The following is a 23177-nucleotide window of genomic DNA, read 5'->3' on the forward strand; positions in this document are numbered from 1 at the left end:
AAAAGAACAAAACAAGCAAACCTGGCAAACCTCGAGTAGTTAGGATCAGAGTTAACTGACTAACTGCCCAGATCTTCATCTCTGCACGTGAGTAGCTGTATGACTAACATTGCTCTTACACAGACTGTAGGATGGAGCTTTTTAGCTATTTATCACTTCTCTATTCACTCAAGTTTGTAACTCTCAAAAGGCTCAAGTTAGATTTGGCCCTTGTTGTGTTAAGTACCACGGAAGAAGAGGATTTGTGATCTATTTCAGCACTAGGCTTAGCCCCACCAGTATTATACTTCACGTCAGCAGATCCATTATAGCTGTCCATGTGTGTGAGCTTAGCCTGAAGCAATACAAAGTAATTTGAGCCATCTTAGTTTTCAATGAAGCAGGACAAAACAGCTCCAATTATCCTGCCTTTGCCGTGGGCGAAGAGCATACATACAGTCAGTAGTGATGGATCAGCTACCTTGAAGTAAAATATTGGCATAGCTGAGCTTAGAAAATGCTGTCACTTAACTCAACCGAAGTACAGTTACAGCAGAACACTGCAGGGAATCCATATGCATTTATATTGGCACTGAAGTGCTTGTGCTACTTACAGCTGCTTTCTGTAGGTGAGACTGTAAATACTTCAACGTAAAGCGTCTTTGTTCAGGTTACAGCAGATTGGCATTCAAACTCTTATCAATGGAGCGTATTGGTTTTAAAAATTGAAGCTATAGCCTATTGAACTTTGTAGTATAGCTCATGTTTCAGATATCTTTGTTATGATAATATAGGCTGAAATTAGAGTTTTGAGGAGATGTGACATTTTGTCCTGTGGCGATTCAGTTATGAGCTGCCACACTTAATTACTTTCTAGTTTTTATCCTAGGTGATTTTGAAAGTGGAACTTAGAGAATATGTTCTCTAATGGCAAGCACAGTTATTATTCAAGGATGTGTGTAACAATGGGAGATCCCCTTGCATTCTTCTAGGGATACCTGCGTGCTCTACTCTCTTCTGTGAAGCGATTGGATACCAATACATGCAGCAGTGGGAATAAAGAGGAAGAATTAGAGATCGGTGTGCAGTTGGAGGATCATGATCTCATTGCAGACATGGAGATGTGGTGGGACAGTTTGTGTAGCTGGAACTTTGTCCTGGGTGGCTGTGCTGTTTTTAGGAAAGATGAGCCAGCAAGGCACAGTAGTGGAGTTACTCTCCATAATGTTCTGCTGGAGATGAGCTTTGTGGAGAAGGACATGTGAGTCCTGGTGGGCAACAGGTTGGCTATGCACTACCAGTGTGCCCTTGTGGCCAAGAAGGCCCATGGGATCCTGGGGCACATTAAAATGAGCATGGCCAGCAGGTTGAGGGAGGTGGTCCTTTCCATCTGCACTGCCCTGGTGAGACCACATCTGGAGTATTGTGTCCACTTCTGGGCTTGGAGAAGTAGAGTCCCCTTCTGTGCGGGTATTCAAAACCTGCTTGGATGCTTTCCTGTGCAACCTGCTGTAGCAGAGGTTGGACTTGATAAACTGTAGACGTCTCTGCCATCTCCTTCAACTCTGTGATTTGTTAACAAGAAAGACAGATGTGCAAGACGTTCTTGAAGAAGCAGTGTTGAGAGCGAGGGAGTGATTATACCTGAAAGCAAAAATGTAACTTAATTTGCTTGCAACTCTACATGCCTTTGTTTTTTGTAGGAGGAAAAAAGTCTTAGGTGCCCTATCCCCAGTTTGATCTAGTTTTTATTGCATTACTCAGGTAACAAATCATAGGAATACTTCAAGATGTGTGCAACAGAAGTTCTAACTCTTTCAGGAAAAATTTATACTACTCTATTTCCATTAAAACTTTCCTTATCCTTTATCTATGATAGAAATTCCAGTCTCTCTCTGCCACCTTTGCCTCCCCTAGACAAACATCAAAAGAGTGAGATCAGATTTTCTCGTTCTCACCCTTTTACAAATGGCAGTTGGTGGAGAGAGTGTTTACTTTGTCTGAGCTCTCCTAATAAATACAGCAGAATTTGCACGGCATGTTTTCCTGATTTACATTCCTTTGCTGTTATCACTAGGTTGTGCTGCTGCATCTGTATGGATCAAATCTTAAGGCCAAGTTACCTGGGGGTAATGTCTTTCTCTGCCCATTGTTTCTCAGCTTGGCTGGCTCTACCTGGCAGCATGAGACACCAGCCTGACTGAGAATGTGGGTTGAGAAAACTCACCTGTGTGGGACAACAGTGCAGAGATGCATCTTGATAAGTTCATTATGCCCTCTTCTGCTGTCTTGTTAGGCAGCCAGTGCTTTCTGTAGTCTTTACTTTTGCAGTCTTCCCATAAGGAAGTGGAGCATCTGAAGAAAATGCAAAGCAGAGGAAAAGGTACTGAACTGTGAAGAGAAAGATGTCTCGCTCTCTCTCATCCTTTTGGAAACTTGAGTTCTCATGTGCTATTTCACTGTATTGCTGTATTTTTTTTAAAGCATTAGGAAAAGCAGCCCTTCTGCTATTCTAGACTCTAAGCCTGTGCTGCAGTTGCAAAGAATGTTATGTTATAATGATTTCATGCAGAACATCAAATCAAATTTAAAATGTTATTTTATGATAGATGTTGTTACTGAATAGGCTTAATGTTCCTTAACAGTAGTTAAAGCACTTTAGTGATCATTTGGAAGCAGCGTTAATATAGTAGCAGATTTAATAGATCATCTGAATGTTCATATTAAGCAAAGATAATATAATTTAGCAAATACAGAATGAATATTTGAGTGTTCAGAGTCTAAATAAGATGTTTCTGAACCATGATTAACGGATTGAGTATTGAAAGAAGTCTTTCCATGAGTATACCGTGCATCTGTTTGGATCCTGTTTTGTAATTGTCTTACAGTTCTGTATTTCTAACGTGGCCATTTGTTTGCTCAATTGTTTAAGAAAGAAAAAAAAGTTTGTTGCATGTGCATTGTAAAAGATCATTATTTGTCTAAGTAAAACGTAGGCTATGGAGTATATGCACATGTAAAATCAAAATGTAGAATGTAAAGTGAATGTGACTACAAAAATAACCAAAAAAGCAGATATGGACTAAAGTAATATGCAGAATCTGAGAGGGCAAGGTAATAGCCAAAGCATACCAGTGTTAAATAGACACTAACACAGCTGAATCAGCTTTTTTGCTATAGAACTGGAAATGCTTTTGTGAATGGATATCCATGAATTTTATCTTCTAGCTAGTTTTATAGTTCTAATTTGCTCGAAGAATGCACCATATCAGATGGTAGTTCAATTCACACCCCTATTAACTACGTTATTGTTAATGAGCTTTGTTAAAAACAATTGCAAGGAGTGGAAATTGTGCATTGCAAGGTTATTTCAAGAAGCATTTCTTTAATTACTTTACTAGTCTATGCACTTAAACCATTATATTAAAAATTAAAAGATTTTTTTCATTTGCTTTCAGCTATTAGGCATAAAGCAGAGAAATGCAGTAAAATGAATGATTCTGATTGAACTTTCAGAAATCTGTCAGCACTCTATGAAGATCAGAATTGAACATTGTCTGCATAATAACACCAACCCTGTCTTCCACTGTAATTTGCTATGTGCTGACATCTTTTCAGTACCTACAGATCTGCTAAGTAAGGAATACTTGGAGTTGCACAGTAGTTGCCTTGTATTTTATGCAGTGAAACACTTGGAGTAACAAACTCTGATTGGACCCAGTGATTTCTCTTCCTAAACCTAGACATCTAGTTTGCTGTGGTGTCTTGCTCAGGGCTTCTGACTACGTCTCTGTTGAATACACACACTGAATAATGCTTTCATTTGAACAAGTGAATTTTTGATACGGAAAAATAGTGAAAAATACAGTGGAAGAAAAGAAGGAAGATAAATATGTATAGTTCTTTTAAAGCATTTTAGGTTTTGGGAAATAGATGTTGTAGGGTCTTGGAATTAAAATAATTTCATAGTTGCTTCTGACATTTTTAATACAATGCTGCAAACACTCAGCCTGTGAAAGCTATAATTTGCTTTATCTCCCAGGTAGTAAAGAAATTCTTATGTACATCTTACTTCTCTTGTTCAGAGATTTAAAGCTATGTCTTTTATTTTTTTTTCAGCTCAGACAAATCATTTAAATGTCACTGTGGCTGGGTACTGTAAGCTACCTAGTAGAATTTTGGTACTGCTAACCATTTTGCAAATTTCATTAAGAGCTCTACTTTTGTATGCTTTTCCAAGCCATGTTGCTTAACATAAATGTTGGATGTTACAAGGTTATTTTACATAAAATTGCATTGTTAATGGTTTAGTTATCTTATTGTTTCTGTGCTGTGTTTTCCTAATCCGACCTTTCTCAAAAATCTGCAAACAGAAAGCATGTTTTTTTTCCCCAGTCAAGCAAATACTGCCTTTGCTAGGAAAATTCCTGTTGCCCAGCATCTTCTAGATGACCAAAACCACTGTGCAAACATGCACAACGTGATTACTTTTGTCAGACAATATCTTGTCCTAAACTTAATCAGCTGAACGGCATCTCTCCCTGCAGGCAGCACAAGAAGGTACTTCCTTCTGCTTATTTTTAAATCTCACTTTCTAAAAGCTTTCCTTTTGCTTGATGCTATTCTAAATTCCTCCACCTTCCTTATGTCCTTCTGTTTGGACCTCACATCCAATCTCAGACTGGATATGCATTGTTTTCCCAGCACCTGATGCAGACAGTCTGTGGCATGGAAATCAAAGCAGGAGCCTGTTTCCTTTCTATTTAAAGGCACATGTCTGCCAGCTTGTGCCACATTTCCTCTCTCTCTAGTAGAATGGTGAGCCATGCAAACAGCAGACATCACTGTCACTGTTGTATGAACCAGGACTTTGATTGAAGGCAGGAATTCACATTCGTGTCACAGTCCACTGGAGATTTTAGTGCTGAATGAACGTGGAAGATTGTTCAGCTTTCATAGAAGTCAAAATTGTTTGGCTCAGTGTGCTGTGCTGGAGAAAGTAGAAAGGGAAACCATGATTCTTTGCTATCTATCATCTGACTCTTAGGTATTCTGTTCTTATTGGAGCAGTCAGGGCTGTTTTATCTGTTTAGTTGCACACTTAATTATATTTAAAAATAATAATAATCTAGAACTCTGGATGTTATATTTAGATTATAAAATCAAACCTGTGTTTATTTGTACAACTAGATGCCTCCAACTTTATTTCTCTGTCTTTTGCCCTCCTCCCTGACACTGTCATTATATTACTGCCTATTTAATTTTTCATGGCCTGTGTATAACACCGCCACTTAGGATAGGAATGGGAAACCACTGGGTATCTTCTGCTTTAAGGGATTTTAAGTAGACTACAAGTCACTCAAGCAGCTTTCATATTAGCTAAAAGTGTTTTGTAATTTGATGCTCTTGGTGATGTCAGGAGGATCACTGGAAAGTTTATTATGCAAGCTTCCATATAATTTAAAGGTTTGTGTTGACTGTAGAGATCCAAGGGAGAGGATGGAATCTGACTTCTTATTTTTTTTCTATGCTCCCTCTCTATTGTGGACCAAAATCTCACTTCCTGAGGAGTTGCTGACCTGTGATAGTATCAGCTTGCTTCCCAACTGATCATTTATTTTGCTTCTTGCTTCCCTTCCTTCAACCTTCAGGTTCTTCTGCAATGCAGACTTGAGGACTGGATTATTCAGGCCTGATATGTGATACAAAACAATAAAATGGTTTAATGGAGTAATGCAAAAACATTTGCATAAAGTAATTCAAGGGAAGTGACTAGGGTTGTAGTTGTATTTCAATTGCTTTAAAATTGACCTTTATTTTTTTCCTGCAAAAATTGAACAAAAATGATTTGTTCAAATACTGATGACTCCTACTGAAAAAGCTGTGTGGGCAGGTACTTATAGACATGGGCATACTATACGTACAGAGTTGCACGTTAGGTTTGGCGGTAAACATATTGGTTTGTGTACAAAGGGTTTTTAACAAAAGGACAGTGTAGAAATTTGCAAAGATTTGCTGAGAGTGCATCCAAGGCATTTCCTTTCCTAATTCGAAAAACCCTTTCCAGGATTCAGTTATCTGGATGTCGTTCATGATCTGAGTATCTGAGACTCATTAGGTCCAGTCTGCAGAAGGGATGTTAGTTGTGTGGGCTCCATCTGCTTAGCTGATTTCAGATAATATGTTGTGCCTAACACAATCTATACAGTGTTTTGGAATAACAGACACCGTGGAAGTATTAGAGTGAAGTATTGCTAATGGTGTATTTTTAAACCACAGGCTGGGCAATGCAGGTTGCTGCCTTTATTTTCATTCAGAGAAAATGGGAAGACGACAAGAGTCACTTTGAAAAAATGCTGCATTATTTCTGTGACATTCATGAGCCACTGCAACTCCTCATCTTTCCGGAAGGAACTGATCTCACAGGTAGGATATATTTGCTGTCTTCTTGTGCAGTGATTGATATGGAAATTCTCTTGCTTATGGAAGCAATTGAAAAGTCCAAGGTTGGAGCAGTCCTGCGTTCTCTCAGACAGTAGAAATTGTAATTAGCAATCATAATGTGCTGGTACACCCAAGAAACACAAGCGTAGTTTCACTAGGAGGTTTAATTACTCTTCTGGAAATAACTGTTCAGTTTCAGAAGCATCTTGTAATTAGAAGAGCTTAATGTTGATCAGTTCCACCTGTACTGGCAAAAAGAGTTTACAAGACCTGGAATAAATTACTTATTTTCCCATTTTCTATGTCACTGAGATCAGCAGTGTGAAATTGTGACAGGTGATTGAAGATGAGAGCTAACAATTCTATTGCATTTTTTGCTTAATTTTTTAGAAGGAGAAAAATGGACATGCTTCTTCATTTGGCCATGAAAGCTGTCTGTATCTGCATCTAAAGAATGTTTCCCTAAAACAAATGTCAATGTTATCCTAATAGTAAATTTAACGAGTTACTTCTACAGGGCTTGCTTTATTGTTAGTAAAATATTTGTGTTGATGCAGGCGTATTGTACAGCATTGGTAGGAAGCTGCTAACTGCTGTTGAAAAAAACTCAAATACCAACAATATAAAAGCATTTTATGAAGGTTCTGTGATTTTTCATGCCTGCAGCACTATTTGATAAGCATCATTTTTAAAATAGAAAACCAATTACAACTAGACTTTTACCTTTTAGCTTAATTTAAAGTTTATTACTATACTTTCCTTGCAGGTATTCTCAAATCATACCTTATCACAATGTCAGATCGGTAAATACTAGACACAGTGTGAAAATAAATAATGTAAACTGCTGTTTTCTTCTTTGTGTTCCCAGTGTCCTTAAACACGGATATGTAATGTTCAGATAGTATCACACTGTAGGGAGTTGCTGTCACTTGATCCTCCTTCCTAAAGGGGGATAGATCATTAAACATTCTTGGACTGCATCACGTGATATCTCTTGCTGAATTAGTAATTGTATGTCTAAAATTAGGAAGGAGGATGGATATTATCTCATTTTTTTCTTTCTTTCTTTGAATTCATGACCACTTGTCAGAAAGTGTCTTGTTGGGTCATACAGGTGTTTCCATTCCAAGATGGTTTAAGAGAATTGGGTTGTTCATAATTTACCTCACAAATTATGTATGCCTTCCAGTCTCTCCCAGTGTTCCCCAGAAACAACAGATTTTAAAGAACTGAAGAAGTTCCTTACTACAGTTTTAAAAAAGGACTATCTGTGGAATAAGGCAGTAGCAGGATGTTAGCTATGGAGTCCCAAAGGCATGGTGGGAATGTTCCTACCCATACATGGAGTTCTATAAGGAAGCAGAGGTTTGTCTCTTTTCCATTGTAATTGATTATGAACAACTCTTGACTAAGTTTAAGTATACGCTTTTGATACCATCAACTCAGAAAGTCATGCAGGTGAGATTCTTCATGTCAAAACACTCTGTAGTGGGATTTCTGAACACAAATTTCTGAGAGATTTTAAAAGCTGTTTATGTTGCTCTGGTTCTTTTTCCTCGTGCGTGTGTAATGCATGTTCTGCCACCTCACAGCATCAAACAGATGTCACCTTGGTACAATATTTGTGCATAATAAGATGGATAGGGACAAGCATATGTATACCCTAGGGTCTTTTCTATCTAAATAAGTAGAAATCTCTAATTATTTTCACAGGAAACATCCTATATTTTAAGATATTATAGGAGACAGTACTAAATTCCTTTGAAAGCTGATCTTGATCGAACAATAAGTTTGTGCTGTACATTAATGAAAGAACATCATAATGTAATTTGTGTAACACTTTGAAAATTACTTTCAGATAACTGCTGTGTTACTGACGTATTAGGACCTGTTGGAACCACACATTGGATCTTTAAAAACTAGGAATAAAGTTTATTGCTGAAAGGTCACTCGGTATCCTAGGGAATGTTTTTCAAAAATGTATATAATGTCTCTTGTTTTTTACCAATTACTTCTGATAGCTGCATTCTTCTAGTGCTCGAAATTGAAAATATCCTACACATATATCACTGAAAAGGAGAATTACTGTGCAGCTCGTTACTACTCTCATTTTTTATCCTCTCAGGCCACGTGACGGTGATAGATTTATTCTTTATGGTGGCATCTGTAATATTTTCAAGTATTTGAGAATGAAAGATTTAAAAGAAATGCAAAGTATAACTCTTATGCGTGGCCTGAGCTCATGTTGTTGTATTACTTTGCATTGGAAGATGCTACTTAAGTAACTTTAAAGTAGTAATGTCATTGAACCCTGAGCAATGTATTTGCAGACTGTGTATGAAGTTGATTATTTCCGGTAGGTTGGTCATCTTTTAACTCTAGGATACTTGAAGCTTAAGGCTAAGTGCACCAAAGGCATTTTATTGTAATTAAAAGGTCAGACTTGCTGAAGACTTGAAGAAAATAAGCAACTATCATGTAACCCACCATTTTGCTCATTGCTTTGTTTTTGTTGGTGTTCTGTACAAGAGTTTTGTAGTAATATTCTACGAAGTAGTAGGAGAACAAAAACATAAACTTGCTGCATTGCTCTGGGCCTATTCCATAGGACCCATTGCCTATGCATTTGTCTGCATCTCTAAACATGTTATTTTCTTTACTCCAGTTTTTCCTTTTTCTTGGGTTTCCTTCCCTGTGACACTACCACAAATCTTTCTTGCTGCTGTCTCTGCAAGAGGCGTTGTGTGCTGTAGCTTTTCCTCACCATTAGTTGTCTTAACTGCTGCACGCTGTGCTGAAAGCCCCAGCGGGCCCGCTGCCTGCAGAGTTTGTGCCAGCTTTTCTCATTATTAAGTTATCTACTGTTGAAAGTTCCCCTTTGTTCTGCCGTTCATTGTTCTAAAAGCTCCTATGGGCTTAACTGTCCATGAATCTCTTATCTCTGCCAAACTCTGTTTGCAGGTGGCAATAAATGAAAGTTAAAGAGAAAAGGTGGACAAGGTGCCATTTCACAGACTTTTTTTCTTCCGTAAGAAACAGCTTAAAAACAAGCAGAAGTTAATAAACTTCAGCGTTACCAAAATTTAGGCAGTTGTGATGTGAAACAATATTTTCTCTAGAAGGTAACACAGAACTACAGGTGGATTTTCTCCTTTGTAGTAAATGTCATATGCTGTAGTAATGCACAAACTATTATTCGGAAGTGCTGGTAAAGTTTAACAGGTAATAGTTTCAAAACAACTTCAGCAAGATCAATTGCTTGACTTTTTGTTAAAATAATAACTGTGAGCCAATATAGCTACTATGCTCTCTGTGCACATTTCTGATAAATGGATGAGTGAGAAAAGAGATTTTTGGACTACCCTTTTCTTCCACTGTCTGCTGTTGGTGTCATTTAAGAGTACTTGAAGTCATAGTAGGTGTATGTGTGTTCTTTTATCACAACTCATATTAAAGGGAAAGGAAGCACCTAATATTGAAATTTCAGTACTAGTGAAGAAGGAAGAATTACGAGTTGGTCAGAAGCAGTTGTATTACAGTTGTCTGACTTAGCATTCCAGTAGGATGGGGAGGGCAATGCATCAATCCTTTGGGTGATGTCTGGCAAAACACAGCCTGGAGAATGTTGGAAGTAAAAGCATGTGAGCTTGTTCTTTTGAGCTGAATTCATGCTGCTTTTACATGATTTCTGGGAGGCACATACCTGCCTCCTCGTTTGGCACAGATGATGGAGCTGTAGTTCCTAATGTTCTTTACATTAGCAAGCGCAGTTTGTTACTGACTTACAACTTCCTTCAGAGTCAAATCCTAGAGGTTTTTGTTTTAATTCAAAACTAGATGATATAATTTGATTTTAAAAGATTAGGAGTTTGTTTGCTTTTCTTCCTCTGGATTTCATGAGTAAAAAGCAATTTTAACTTCCTAAAGATTTATAACTTGAAGACAAAGGAAATAAATTAGCATAATGTCTTCCTCCAGTTCACTTCAAATGAGATTCTGAGATATGGTGCTTCTGCGAAACTGCTGACATCTCAGCATTTCCAACAGTAATGCAGTTAATGGGATTTCCCCACATAAATTTTGAGACAGATGAAGAAAACTTCTAATCAAATGATATTTCAAAGGCAGAACAGAAGTAAAAAAACAGAACAAACAAACAAAAACCATTAAGAAGTTATAACCTTTTGCATTCTTGTCTTTTTTTTTTTTTTTTTGCATAATTTGGCAAGGGCACTGTGTCCATGTCTGAAGGTCTGAGATAATTGCATTGTGTTCTGAAATCCACATATGAAGTTTTTCCATAAAAATAGATCATTTTAAAATAAAAAGCAAAATACACCTAATAGTAATGAGTGAGAACTTAGGAGGTAGATTTACTTTGGCTTAATTCTTAATTGCAGTGGAAAAAAATGAAATATTTGTTTCTAGAAATCAATACTCACTCTTCTTTGTGTGTGTGAATGTGTGAATGAGCATGAGGGAGCATTACTGATGATACGAGTGGCCTTTTGAGACTGGGAAGACCTAAGCCAAATTCTGTTCCAGTCCCCCTGCTCTGGGAGCTCCTTTATGCAGTTTACCTTACACTTCATTGGAGACAGAGGAAATGTTCTGTGCTTTTTTTAAGGAAGTGTTATCATTAACAGGCTCGCAAAGGCATCCTACTGTTTTGTTTTTTTTTTCCTTGCTTCCACCTACAAATATTTCAAGTTTGGCTGCAGAATAATGAATCATCTACACAAGTTCTGTAGCACTGACAGTGTCTGCTGACTAAGATTTTTTTAAGAGGTAACTGTTGTGTAAATTCACTTAGGCTGGAAAGGATATAAAAAATTGTACTCTTAATTTCCTGCATCCATTTTTTTAACCTCTGGGTTTCATATAATATGGAACATCTGATTTTCTGGCTTTTGTGGAACCTTGTACTGAGCAGGAGTCTTGCTCTGCATTTCTCCCAGAAGGTTTAAGCCTGGGTGTCTCATGCAGGGATCACACGCAGCAGCAGGCACCAAGGTGCTTTCATCAGATAAGGTAGCAGTCAGTGCATTTGTATGGAAATATATTGTGCAGAATCAAAGTAACATACTGTTTTTTCACAAATACCAAGAGAGGCAGGATGGGGATGAAGAGTGCAATGCTTACTTTTTGATAATTTTATCCTATGCCTTCAGGATAGCATTGAAAACCCTCTGACCTCCTTAACTTGCTGTATACCAATATTGTAATAATAAATATGATGCAAAAAGCCCCGTGACTTGATGTATGTTACAGATTGAAGAGGGTAATAGTTCTTCCAGATGACAACAATCATTGCATTAGCTGTGAGTGTCACTTTGCTTCTAAAATCACATTACATGGGTTCATGAAAAGGAGGATGAAACAATCTATTACATAAAACTTACAGTCCAGAGACAAGAGGGGCACAAACAAATGGAATATCAGGAAATAGCTGACGAGTGTTGGCTGGAACACCAATGTCCAGCTGTTCACATTTTTAGTAAAAGGAAATTAGGAAGATGCTTTGCAGATGTTTACATTGAAATCTTTCCAAGTACAATGAGGTGACTATGAGGTTTACTTCAGTGCAGTGGGCAACAGAAGTTCTCACTATTTTACAGTGTAAATTAGGTCTTGCTCTGAAAAATAAGGTGCCCATTTACTCACTGTTTTGTATGTGGTGCAAGTGTTCAGCAGACAGAACTTGTTTTCATGCTGCCCTTTGTAACAGAAGTGCTAGTGAGCAGGCATATAGAGGATTTGGTTCTGGGTGTATGTGAACTGTGTGCACTTCGAGATGCTCAAGGCTTGGATTGTTTTAAACTGTTAAGCTTAATGTGGACTTGCATAGCACTTTTCTCTCAGAGCTTTGACTGACCTGATTTGCAGACTTGAAATCTTAATTTGCATATGCAGAAAATGAAGTAGAAACTTCCAGTGTCTTTTGGAAGAAACAGCACGGTAGCTTAAAAACCTTGCAATACGTTATATTTAAGCACCATGTTGAATTGCCACAGAATCTGGAAAAGAGTTTTAGAGCTTTTGATTGGAGCATTTCTTAGAGAAAAACAAGAGCTTTTGACTTGTGTACTTTTTAGAGGAAAACTGGTTATTGCTGTCCTTTCATAAAGAGTTTAGATTTCTGAGCTAATAGTACAGTATGGTTATGGCTGTAAGATAAAATCCAACTTTACAGATGAGCATTTAATACTTAGGGAATTACTCTCCTTCTCTGCCATTCCAGGCCTTGTTTATGACTCATTTTTCAAGTTTTGCCACAACAGAGGCAAGGATCCTACAGGCAAGTTCCCTTCACTGATTCACAATAGTCTCTTTTCAACACTGAAATAGCAGTCTAGCAGACAAAAATAGGTACTCCAGTCATGAGAGACATAATACATATGCTCAAGGAAAGATGAGTTTAGGTTATGTAGCCAACTGTAATTTTAGAATTTCACACATTCTATAATTCTAGCAACACTTTAATAAGATGTAATATTTTCAAGTATCTGTAGATTTTGACAAGTTGGCAGGAATTAAATCTTCAGCTGTTCTTTGTTGAACCACTTGGCTACTGTGCAGTAGCTTTTTCCTTTCTGCCAGTTCACGAGGTCAGGATATCTGTGCAGTGAATCTTGAGTACAGTTCTGTAAGGCATACAGGTAATGTGTTACCTTATACAGGCAACAATAGGATACAGTGGAAAAATACCTTGTTATCCTAATATGATATAGCACTTACTTATAGGTAGCTGTTCCATTAAAAGGGAAAGCCACGTTTGCTGATAAATGATGAGCTCATGCAGTTTAGGAATTAAAAAGATGTGTTCCTGCAAAAAAGGCATCTAGTGCTACTGTTGCTGATTTGTCAACATGTTCTATTGCTCCTTAATAAGATGAAATTATGAGTGCAAGGGAAAAAACTATAGGTAGCAGTTGTGATAAATTCTTAAGCAATGCTATGATTTTCCAATAGTTTATCTCTTACCTCTGGTAAGGTTAACTGTGGGCACTTAGAAAAAAGAGCTGTTTCTGCCTAAGAAAGATTACGAATTGCTCGGGCAATGATTTTCTTACACAGATGTGTGCTAGGATTCCTTCCTCTAAAACACCATGTGGGACTCTATAAATACTAGTTATTTAATACGTTAGTTATATAAAATGATTTCTTGTTGCCATGGGAACATTGTATGAGTCCTTTGTCTTTTGGCCCAAGATGAGGTGCAGAAGTACCCACAGCAAAGGGTAAGTACAGCCCCCAAGGCTGTTGGGCTACTGACTTGTGATTTCAAGTTTCCTACACATAGGAGAGAACAAATTGCTGCTTCTCCACTCATCTTGAGAAGTTTCCACTGTGCCTACATCTCCTTCCCTTAGTGAGCTGTGTTGGCGATTAGATATTAAAAACTTTGGTTTGGTTTGTTCTGGATAGAATTCTTTCTGTAAGAGTTTTGAACTGGTGATAAAGCTCGTGTTGAGATGTGGCATTGAGGGACATGGTCAGTGGACATGGTGGGGGTGGGTTGGTGGTTGGAACTTACCATCTTAATGGTATTTTCCAACCTTAAAGATTCTATGATTCTGTGAAATCCGTGTGTCATGGGATTTGGCCAGGTGGCTTTCCAGGTCCTTGCCAGTTCTCTGTCTGGCAGCAAGCATGTGCTGTGATATTGGGCACTCGGTCAAAACATTAAAATGGGGGGAAGTATGCACAGAGGAAGGCGATGAATACATGTACCATGTTCAAAATGAAGAACGAGAATGCTGCATTTGATTAACTATTTTCCTCTGCTGAACTCATTAATACATTTTTCTTTAAAAAATGGGCATTGAAGTGTCTGTAGAACAATTAAATTCCAATTTCTAGATTTCAAACTGCATTTGATAAATATGAAGGATTTGCTGAGTATTTTCTTAGATGAAATGAGCAAGTAAAAAGGTTGTTCATGAAATGTACATTGCTCTTTATAAGTCCCCTTAATATGTGTGTGCGTGTGTATATGTGTGCATATATATAAAACCAAAAGCACCTTGCAATTGACCTCCATCTGTAAAGCTGATGTGCATTAGTCTTGTTTGATTTTTTTTGTTTTCCTGACATATCATGATGATATGTAATTCTTGGTCTACACGCACGCTAATAGAAAATTGTGCTTTTTATTGTCTCCTCCAGCCAATACCAAAGCTCGCAGTAATGACTTTGCTGAAAAGAACGGACTTCGAAAGTATGAGTATGTCTTACATCCACGGACTACAGGATTCACTTTTGTGGTGGAATGTCTAAGGAAAGGTAATCCTGCTCTCCATTTCTACACGTTTTTCTCTTGAATATGACTATTCTCACTAAAATAGTGGAAGTCAGTCATCACAAAGCTGCTTGAAGTGATTCCGGAGATGCTTTACATATGCTGATCACCAAAAAGGCCTTGTTTGATGTTGTGCTTAAAATGATTGTAACGTGGATAGATTTGATAGAGTTGATATGGGATACTGAGATCATCTGATGAGGCGTAATGAACGAGAAAAACATTTTTGCATTTTTTTCAAGTAGTGTAGCTTGCTCAGCAGTCTACTTGAGGGAAATAGTGGAAAAGGTCCCAGGGAATTTCAGCCGTTTTGTCTGTAGCAGTCCTTAATCCTTGAGGGGTTGACACTTAACACTCAGACCTGTGTATTACTGCCCTCTCTCGAAAGCTTTTGTGCTCAGTTGTGGAAAAATTGCTGTGTTCAGTGTACAAGGGGAATACTGAGTAACATGCAGATGCAGCAAATTGGTTGCCCAGTCTTGTCAGCTTTTCCAGGCAGTGCTGATTTGGAGAAACTGTGTAAAACATGAGTTATGTTGCTTGGCATGTCAATGGGTGAGAGAACATGTGGTGCTTGCTTTTTAACTAGAAATGGTCTTCCATTCCGGTATTAATCTGGTGTTAAGAGACTGATTCTATATTGTCAGGGGAACAGAGTATAGAGATGCGATTGCTTGTTAGAAGGAAACATCTGGGGGATTCTGGAGGAAATGGGCATTTTGATGAGATTTCTGCCAGGCTCTAGGCCATAATGGTGTAATTGTTGTAATAATACTGATATGGCTGTGATTCAAATGCAAATGAGTGAATGTTCTCAGGATGCGTGAATGTATGGTTGAAGAAAATAAACGTGTACAGTAAATGTAAAGCGGCTTATTTATAGGCTAGTTCTTCTGGGATAAGCAATTCCAGATCTTTAACACATGTTGGTTATTCTGTCTGCCAAAGGGAGAAGTTTGAGATTATTAAAAAGAATGAAGTCCTGATGGTAGGTTTTTTCCTTGCTGGAATCCTCACTTGGATTTTAGAAGCAGAGCTGACTTGCATTTTGCCTGATTCCTACTTGAGCAGAAACACTAAAACCACTGTTAACACTTTGATATTTCATCCAACTGGATATCTTTGTGAAGGACCTTGCATCTATATGACCATGTATTTATCCAACATTCCATGGTGGACATCTTAAATTTTCACATACCTCAAAAGTTTATTATTCATTTTGCTGTAGTGAAAAATCATGCATGAAATTTTAGAACATGTTTTACTGAAAACTTTTCAGCACTACATTAGCCTAGTGCATAATAATTCTCAGCTGGAATAAGTTTTCAGTTAAAGAAATGTTCTCAATCTGGAATGTTATCAACTTAAAAAAAATAGATTCTATAATTACATCTGAAATGAGCTTCATGTTTGTACAGTCTCTCTTATGAAAGACCTGTGCAAATTGTGCTGTTGGGTTATAAGGAGGGATGTACTAAAGGCAGTTAGCTAACTTTATGCAGCTCCAAGCTGGGGGAAGAAAACAAAAACATTCTGAGATTTTTTTTTAAAGCTTTCAAATGCATTAAGTCCTACTTTTGTTTAAGGTAGGCAAGAATTATGTGAAGTATTAATGTCCCTCTAGAATTCACTAGTTATTTGGTACATTGCTAGGCATTGTAAGCTACATACATGATGGCTGTAGGGTATCACGTAGTATTGTATGTGTGAGAAGGTAGTTCAACTAGGATTTTCAAATGCTAAATTATTACTTGCTCATTTAAGACTTTTCCATCCTTGCACGTGTGCCAAACATGGAGCATTTGTGTAGAAATATTTTATTTCTACAGACAACCAATTTGTAGCTGCTTTACGCTAGAGCACTTCAGAGTATTATGTATTCGTGTACAGTCATCATTTTGTAGGTGAAATATTGGTGTCCAGGTTGATTTTCAGATACCAGTGGCACATTTGGTAACTAGCATTGTTATGCAGCTCTGGTTTGACTCATTTATACTATTTTCTTACAATTCTGATTTCTGATTCCAGCAGTAGTGAAGAAAACCAGGAGTGGTAAGGCAAGGGTGTTAACGCTGTGTCCATGTCTTGGGAATGTCACTGTGCTACAGTAGTACCAATAACCATAAAAATAGTGTCATTTCCTTTTTACTGGTTGTAATGGCCAGCAGAAGACAGTGTCTGTGACTTTAACATGGAGGAGGGAGTGGTGGAGACTTTAACATCATATTTACATGTTTGAAACTATCTTTGTGCGTAGATGACAACCTTATTGCCCTACAGCTCTGCTGTGAATATATTCTGGCTCGTGGCTGTTTTCCATTCCCTAAGCTCAAGTGTCTACTTCAGGCCTTTAGTCCCAAAATAGGCTGATGAAGTGAGGGGAAAAATGTCATTAGAAGTTTAACTGCATTTTGAATGTTGAAAAAAACTATAATTATGCAAGAACACTGATTAATATGCATGACAAGCTATAGCATTAAAGAATTACCTGTTATTACATAAAATATGTGACCCATTTGAATAGGAAATGAAAAAATAACCTTCAGCAGAATTTTGCTTGTATCTCTTATGTTCTTCCCTGGAGGAGGCACTATCTACACGCTGGCAATGTGATCCTAGCAGTTATCAGTCCTTGGCTTTCCATAGGTAGCACAACTTCCTGAAGCACCCAAATAGATTTCTGCCAGCGATGGCCAGCACACAAATTTCTCTGACCACCTTCTTGCTCTTATGGTCATTAATTCAACTACTTGATCTCCTTTTGACCACAGATGCTGCTAGGGTGGTTCACAAGTCATTTCTAATTAAAGGAGCTTAGAAAAACAGAAATGTATTTAGCCTCCACCAAACAGGCTGACAATAAAAATAGCTTAGGCGGTACATTTCCTCCTTGGCTTTTGACTCCTCCTTTTTTATTTATTTGCTTTTCTCCCCCATATCCTAGCTCTCTGTGAGTGGTAATGCTTAACCCCTGCACTCTTTTAAACAGAAACCCAGGTAAAAGCTGACTGTGCTTTCCTCGGATTGTGCTCAGGTGCCACGACAGTGAAAATACGTGCAGCTAATGATCACATTACAGTTTTTCACTGATACAAACCAAAGAACCATTCAAGAGTGAGCACAGGTGATGAACATGCTTTAGATGGATAATTAGTAATGTACTGAGTAGAACAAGGACTGCAGTTGTTGCTGTGTTTTAAGCAAGAGAAAGATATATACTTTTTTTTTTTTTGAGAAGTATGCTCATTTGGCTCAAAAATAAATTTAAGTAGGATGATTTAGTATGATGATGTGTGTGGTAAGAGAAGATGCAATATGGTTGTGTGAACACGAAGAGTAGAACCACGTGGTTGTTGCACAAGGGCAGCTTGCTACCTGCTAATGCAGTATAGTGTGTCACCTGAAGATGTAGGAGGTGAATAAGAGGGAAAGAAATTTCAGTAAGTACTAATAAAGATGGAGAGGCATTAAATTCAGCTAGGCTAAATGTAGATTAACAAAATATATGCATCTTTCACTCCCGCAAGATGATCCTTCATAGGAACAGTTTCTGAATTTCTATTTGCAGGTTTGTGAGCTCCTTCATTAATCTTTACTGAAGCATGTTGCTTAGAATAGCACCAGCCTCTTTTTCCTTCTGTGCTTCTGCAAACGATCCATCCTTTGTCTATCAAAATACTAAAAGTATATGAACTCTCTTAATTCTATGCTCTGTCAGTGCTGAAGCCCATTAGTTTGCTTGTCATGGCAGCCAGGGGAATTATCCTGTGGCAGACCAAAGCTTGGTTGACCAAAGTGACTTTTGCAACCCCATGTACTTGATTCACATCAGCTTAGTTGGCTATTGATAGAAAGCAAAGAGAAATGAAATAGTTGATTTGCTGCTTTCCAATTCTTTTCACATGATTAAGGATCTCACTTGTCTTGCCTCAGCTGTTTCGAATCCTAGTTTCAATCAGCACCTGGTGAAAAATTATTAGTGCTCTCCACTATATTTCCTTGGATCACGAAGAGGAGTATTTTTGGAAAGATAGTCGCAGCATGTTTTGATATGAATAAGCAGTGGAAAAGGAACTCTAGATACCAAAATGAAGATTGGTCATAATTTTTATGTAATACAATAAATAATTGTTATATACTGCTCTTTAACCGCGATCTCAATTCATATCAAATCCTTTCAAGCTTGAGCCTTGGAATAGATACCATGTGTGGAGTCATTTTTGGCAGAACTTTCCTTAGTGGAAATCATCCCCTTTTACAACCTGTGCAATTTAGAAAGTGACAGAAATAAGCAGGAATTTAAATAAGACGTTTGTAAAGCATTCTTTTAACAGAGTTAATTAAAAACATTCCTGGTTTGTATAATGCTCTTGACAGTCTAGTTCGTCAGAGATCAGAGATCGTTCTCTGGAAGGTCAGGAAGTTACTGAGAAATAGAGTATAGGTTTTCAGGCCTGGTTGCATTTTTACAAAGTTTTTCTCAAGTGCCAAATGACACTCAAAAGTTCACGTGGTTTGAATGATCAGTTTCAAAAGGGTGGAAAATAATCCCAGTTGATTTGATTCAATATGGTGTGAATTCAGTGAATCACACACATTATCTTGACATAATATCTGTAGTTGAAGTCAAATAGTCTGTCAGGAGAAAATAGTTGTTGATAAATGTTGTCTTAAAATTGCTTCTTGGCTTTTAAGTATTTTCTCAGGACTGTATAAACAGTACGTGTGAAGACAGAAGTAAGGTTTTAAAGCATCATTAGAAGATCGTTCGTGCTCTTGGAGGCAGTAATTTCTGTCAACACTAAGTCTGAACTGACCTCTTTTTGACACTTTCTATATATCCATCAACAGTCTTTAATACCTGGATTCCTCGGGTTGTGCGTTCCTATAATAGGGTTTGCATTTCACTGGTTTTACAGTATGACAGAGTCAGAAGTATTTGGATTATTATAGTGCTTCATTCAGTTTCAAATTTATTTTGGGGTCATAAATTAGCCGACAGAAAAGAATATTGCAGGAAACAGCTGCCAACTTCAGCATCCTAAAATAGAAAAATGTAGCATGCTTGCCCTCATCGTGTATTCACAGTGACAGAAATAAGCAGCAATTCTCATCTTTTTTTTCCATTATTTGTTCAAAATTGATAGTTTGGCCCCAAACTAAATGTTTATACACACAGTCATAAATCGGTCTATCTTCTGTTGTTTAAATCTGAGTTTTACAGTGCTACAGCATTTCAGTAATTGCAGCTATCCCAGTATATTTCATTGCTAGGGAAGGCAAATTGTGTTTAGGTATTCAATACAGCCAAGCAATTACACAGCAGGCATGCAGATGTCCTTGCTATGTGCAGAGCATACAGTAAGCTACCACAGAAATCCCTAAACATCTTAGGACCATTGTGGTGATTCTGTAGTCATTACATGAAGCTTAAATTTGATTTATTTGTGTAAATGCTGTTTAAAGTCCAGATTCCCAGTTTAGTGATTCATTGATGTGACCTTCCGACATGAAGGAGATGATGTATATTATCTCCCAGGGTTTTTTTTTCTTACTCTTTGTTTTGTGCAAGTGGGAGAAGCTGCTCTGTGTGGATGAAATGTTGATGGGGGATGGCACCATGATAAAGCTAAAGCTGAGTTCCCTTCAGAGCTTTCACGTGTGCAAACTGAATGGTGCTGAAGCAGCAATCAGCCATTTCCAGGTTTGTCCCACTTGGTATTCTGAGTTTCAGGGATGCAGTGCATGGAAGGGCCCCACATCACATTGCTGTCAGGGCTAGGGTCTGTTGTTCTAGGCAAGACTAGCCTCCCTTTTTGTAGCTGCACACACATATAACTCCCAGAGTGACGTGCTGGACCTCTACCAAAACCTGTGTGGGTTTTTATGAAGCTAGAGCTTGCACACTGAGCAGCACTGATGCGCTCCTCTGAGCAGCTCTGACGTGTTTGTCATAGTTGTTCCTTGCAGGTGTGAACCAAACCTCTCTGTTCTGAGAACAGGAAACTGTGAGTGGCCACAGCAAGTCCTCAGTCACCTAATTTCACCTGTGTGTCTGATGGATTTCGGATTAAACAGTCATTCCTTGGTGCGTGGAAATAGTTTCTCCCTGACTTGTTTTGCTCTGTGTATGTCTGCCTCCCAGAGTCATCTTATGAATAAGACCGTACTCAGAAGTTGCAGATCTGTTGTGAAAGAACGTGTAGCATTTTTATAGGTGAAAATAAGCTTTAATGTTTGCCATTATAATTTAAAATGTGCTTTCATAAGAATTGGAAGCTCTGCAGTAAATAGCATAGCCTGTGATATAAAAAAAAAATATATATATATAATATATTTATATATCTCTTAAATTTATATATATATTATATATATATAATATAAATTGAAGATTGCATGCCTTTGCTAGAAATTTCATAATAAATTAGTTCATGAAGGCAACCAGGACCTTGTTCACAAGTGTACTTTTTATCACTAGGCACGTCTGTGAAATTCAGGAATGTAGAAGATACAGGGCAGGCTGTTGTCCTTTATGGACCTGACAGTTGTCTTTGTCATCTGCAGCATGGGGGAGAGGGCAGCTTGACTTCTTCCAGAGTTGTGCTGACTGTTGATGATTATTGTATCTTGCAAACTTCTGCACATGCACATGTTGATGTGCTTCTCAGAGCGAGCCCCAGCTTTCTGTCAGATCATTTCTGCCCTTGGATACACACGGAAATCTTTGTTCCTCTTCTTACATATGTTGCTGGAGCAGTGTTCTCCTCACCTGTGTGGCACAGCCCATTCTCTCAGTCATCCTCAGAAAGAGTTGTTTTTTCCAGGCCACACTCTTCTCTCAGACACCATCCTTTCCATCCTCTGCTGCTTTTGGGATTGAAGTGCAGCATTTCCCTGCAGTATTTACAGTAGGTACAGAGTCACTATCAGTGGCGTTTGGAGCTCAACAAATTTTTGTTACCTGCCCATCCCAATAGTTAATTGGAAATATTTCAGGTTTTATGACCCTGAGCCTATCAAGACCCATCAACTGGAGTAATCTTGCACTCTCTTACATGTGAGTCATGGCTTGTGACAAGCAGATATAGCATGTGGCAGATCGTTTTCCATTTATGTCCTCACAGGTTATTAATAGTTGCTGTGGAAACCATATTAAAAAGTTACTATTTGCCAGCAGTTAACCCGCAGTGGTATTAGAGGTTTCCAGTGTTTCCCCTTACCTTGGAATACACAGTATCTGTGGTAACTATGTGGTAATGTTTAATGAATGTGAACTTTTTAATTTCTCCAGCCGCAGGCCTGGAATAATGTTAGCCCATCACATCACATAGGTAGAAGTGTTCTTTGTCTAATGTTTGTCTGCTCTTCAGGGTACTCTAAGAAAGGTTACTCTGGTTGTTAATGCTTTTGAGCTTGATGGAGGACTGGAAGTGTGAAGCAAGGTATATCTGCTGGTCTGGACCTGGTCAGCATCTCTCTGGGTGTAGGTTTCAAAAGGTCAGTCGTATGCTCGGTGCATTTAATTGGTTTGCTTTTTTCCTATGGCGTCCTTCACAGCAGTACAGTAAGGTCAGTGCAGTGGCTTAACATACTTCTGATGCTCCACTGATCCCTCACAAAACAAAAGCAGTCCCTCTTGTGGGCTTGTGCATGGTATCCTTTAGACTGGCTTGATGCTGAGAAAGCATACTGAATGCTATAAGAGTTATCAAGTGGTTTTGGTTTTTGTGTCAGAATTCTGTACATTTTGGTTGTGTTTAAAGACTCATGGCAGCAGGACAGACAATAGTGAGCCTCAGATAAAGCTCAGGTTTAGTAGTTCCTGCTTGTTTCTGTCAGTTCACGGCCCATCATTTTGCAGGTAATGTTGACTGGATTAGTAGCATACTTTTAATTATTACTGAAGTTGAAATTAGTTCCTCTAAAATAGAATAGAATTGTTACCTTTTTATTTCACACGGCATTACCAGATGCTGTACATACCATATCCATTTCTCAGCTCTGTTTATTAGTAAGGCAAATATTATCTTCAAGCAGTCTCCAGTGCATACTTTTCATTTCCAGGACAAAATACCGCTTTAGTTTCAGTTAGATGATGTTTCCTGATGTGTTATATTAGAAGAACAGCAGCATCTACAGGCTGAACAGACTAATCCCAAATCAGTGTTCCGTTGTAGAGGAGATTCTCAATCATATTTAATGGATTCCCCACTCTTCCACTTTTTGCAGATGCTGGCTTTTTTCACTTCCAGCTGCATTAAGTTGCTGCAAATGTATTTTGTGTATTTCTGATATCACATTTCTATATGAGTAATTGCTGGCAGGGGAGAAGGTTTGGGGAGTCACTTCAGTTAGTGAAAATGTTGGAATCCTTAAGCTGTTGATACGTTCCCCAAATCTGTAAGACAGTAATAAAACGTTATATCTCCTCTAGTTATGGAATTTGCTTCTT

The 23177-nt window shown here is 38.1% G+C and overlaps 1 protein-coding gene across 2 annotated transcripts in view; it reads left to right on the forward strand.

The window, feature by feature from the left end:
• LCLAT1 (lysocardiolipin acyltransferase 1) overlaps positions 1 to 23177 on the forward strand; it is a 103683-nt gene that overhangs the window by 43542 nt on the left and 36964 nt on the right. For both annotated transcript variants that reach the window (XM_065739629.1, XM_065739630.1), the window contains exons 4-5: positions 6259 to 6405; positions 14593 to 14709. In XM_065739629.1, the coding sequence (XP_065595701.1) occupies positions 6259 to 6405; positions 14593 to 14709 (264 nt within the window). The remainder of the gene's footprint in view (positions 1 to 6258; positions 6406 to 14592; positions 14710 to 23177) is intronic.

The sequence above is a fragment of the Cyrtonyx montezumae genome, unplaced genomic scaffold, assembly GCF_038088225.1.
Source record: "Cyrtonyx montezumae isolate F1298 unplaced genomic scaffold, pur_monq_1.0 scaffold_24, whole genome shotgun sequence".
NCBI classification, from domain to species: Eukaryota; Metazoa; Chordata; class Aves; order Galliformes; family Odontophoridae; genus Cyrtonyx; species Cyrtonyx montezumae.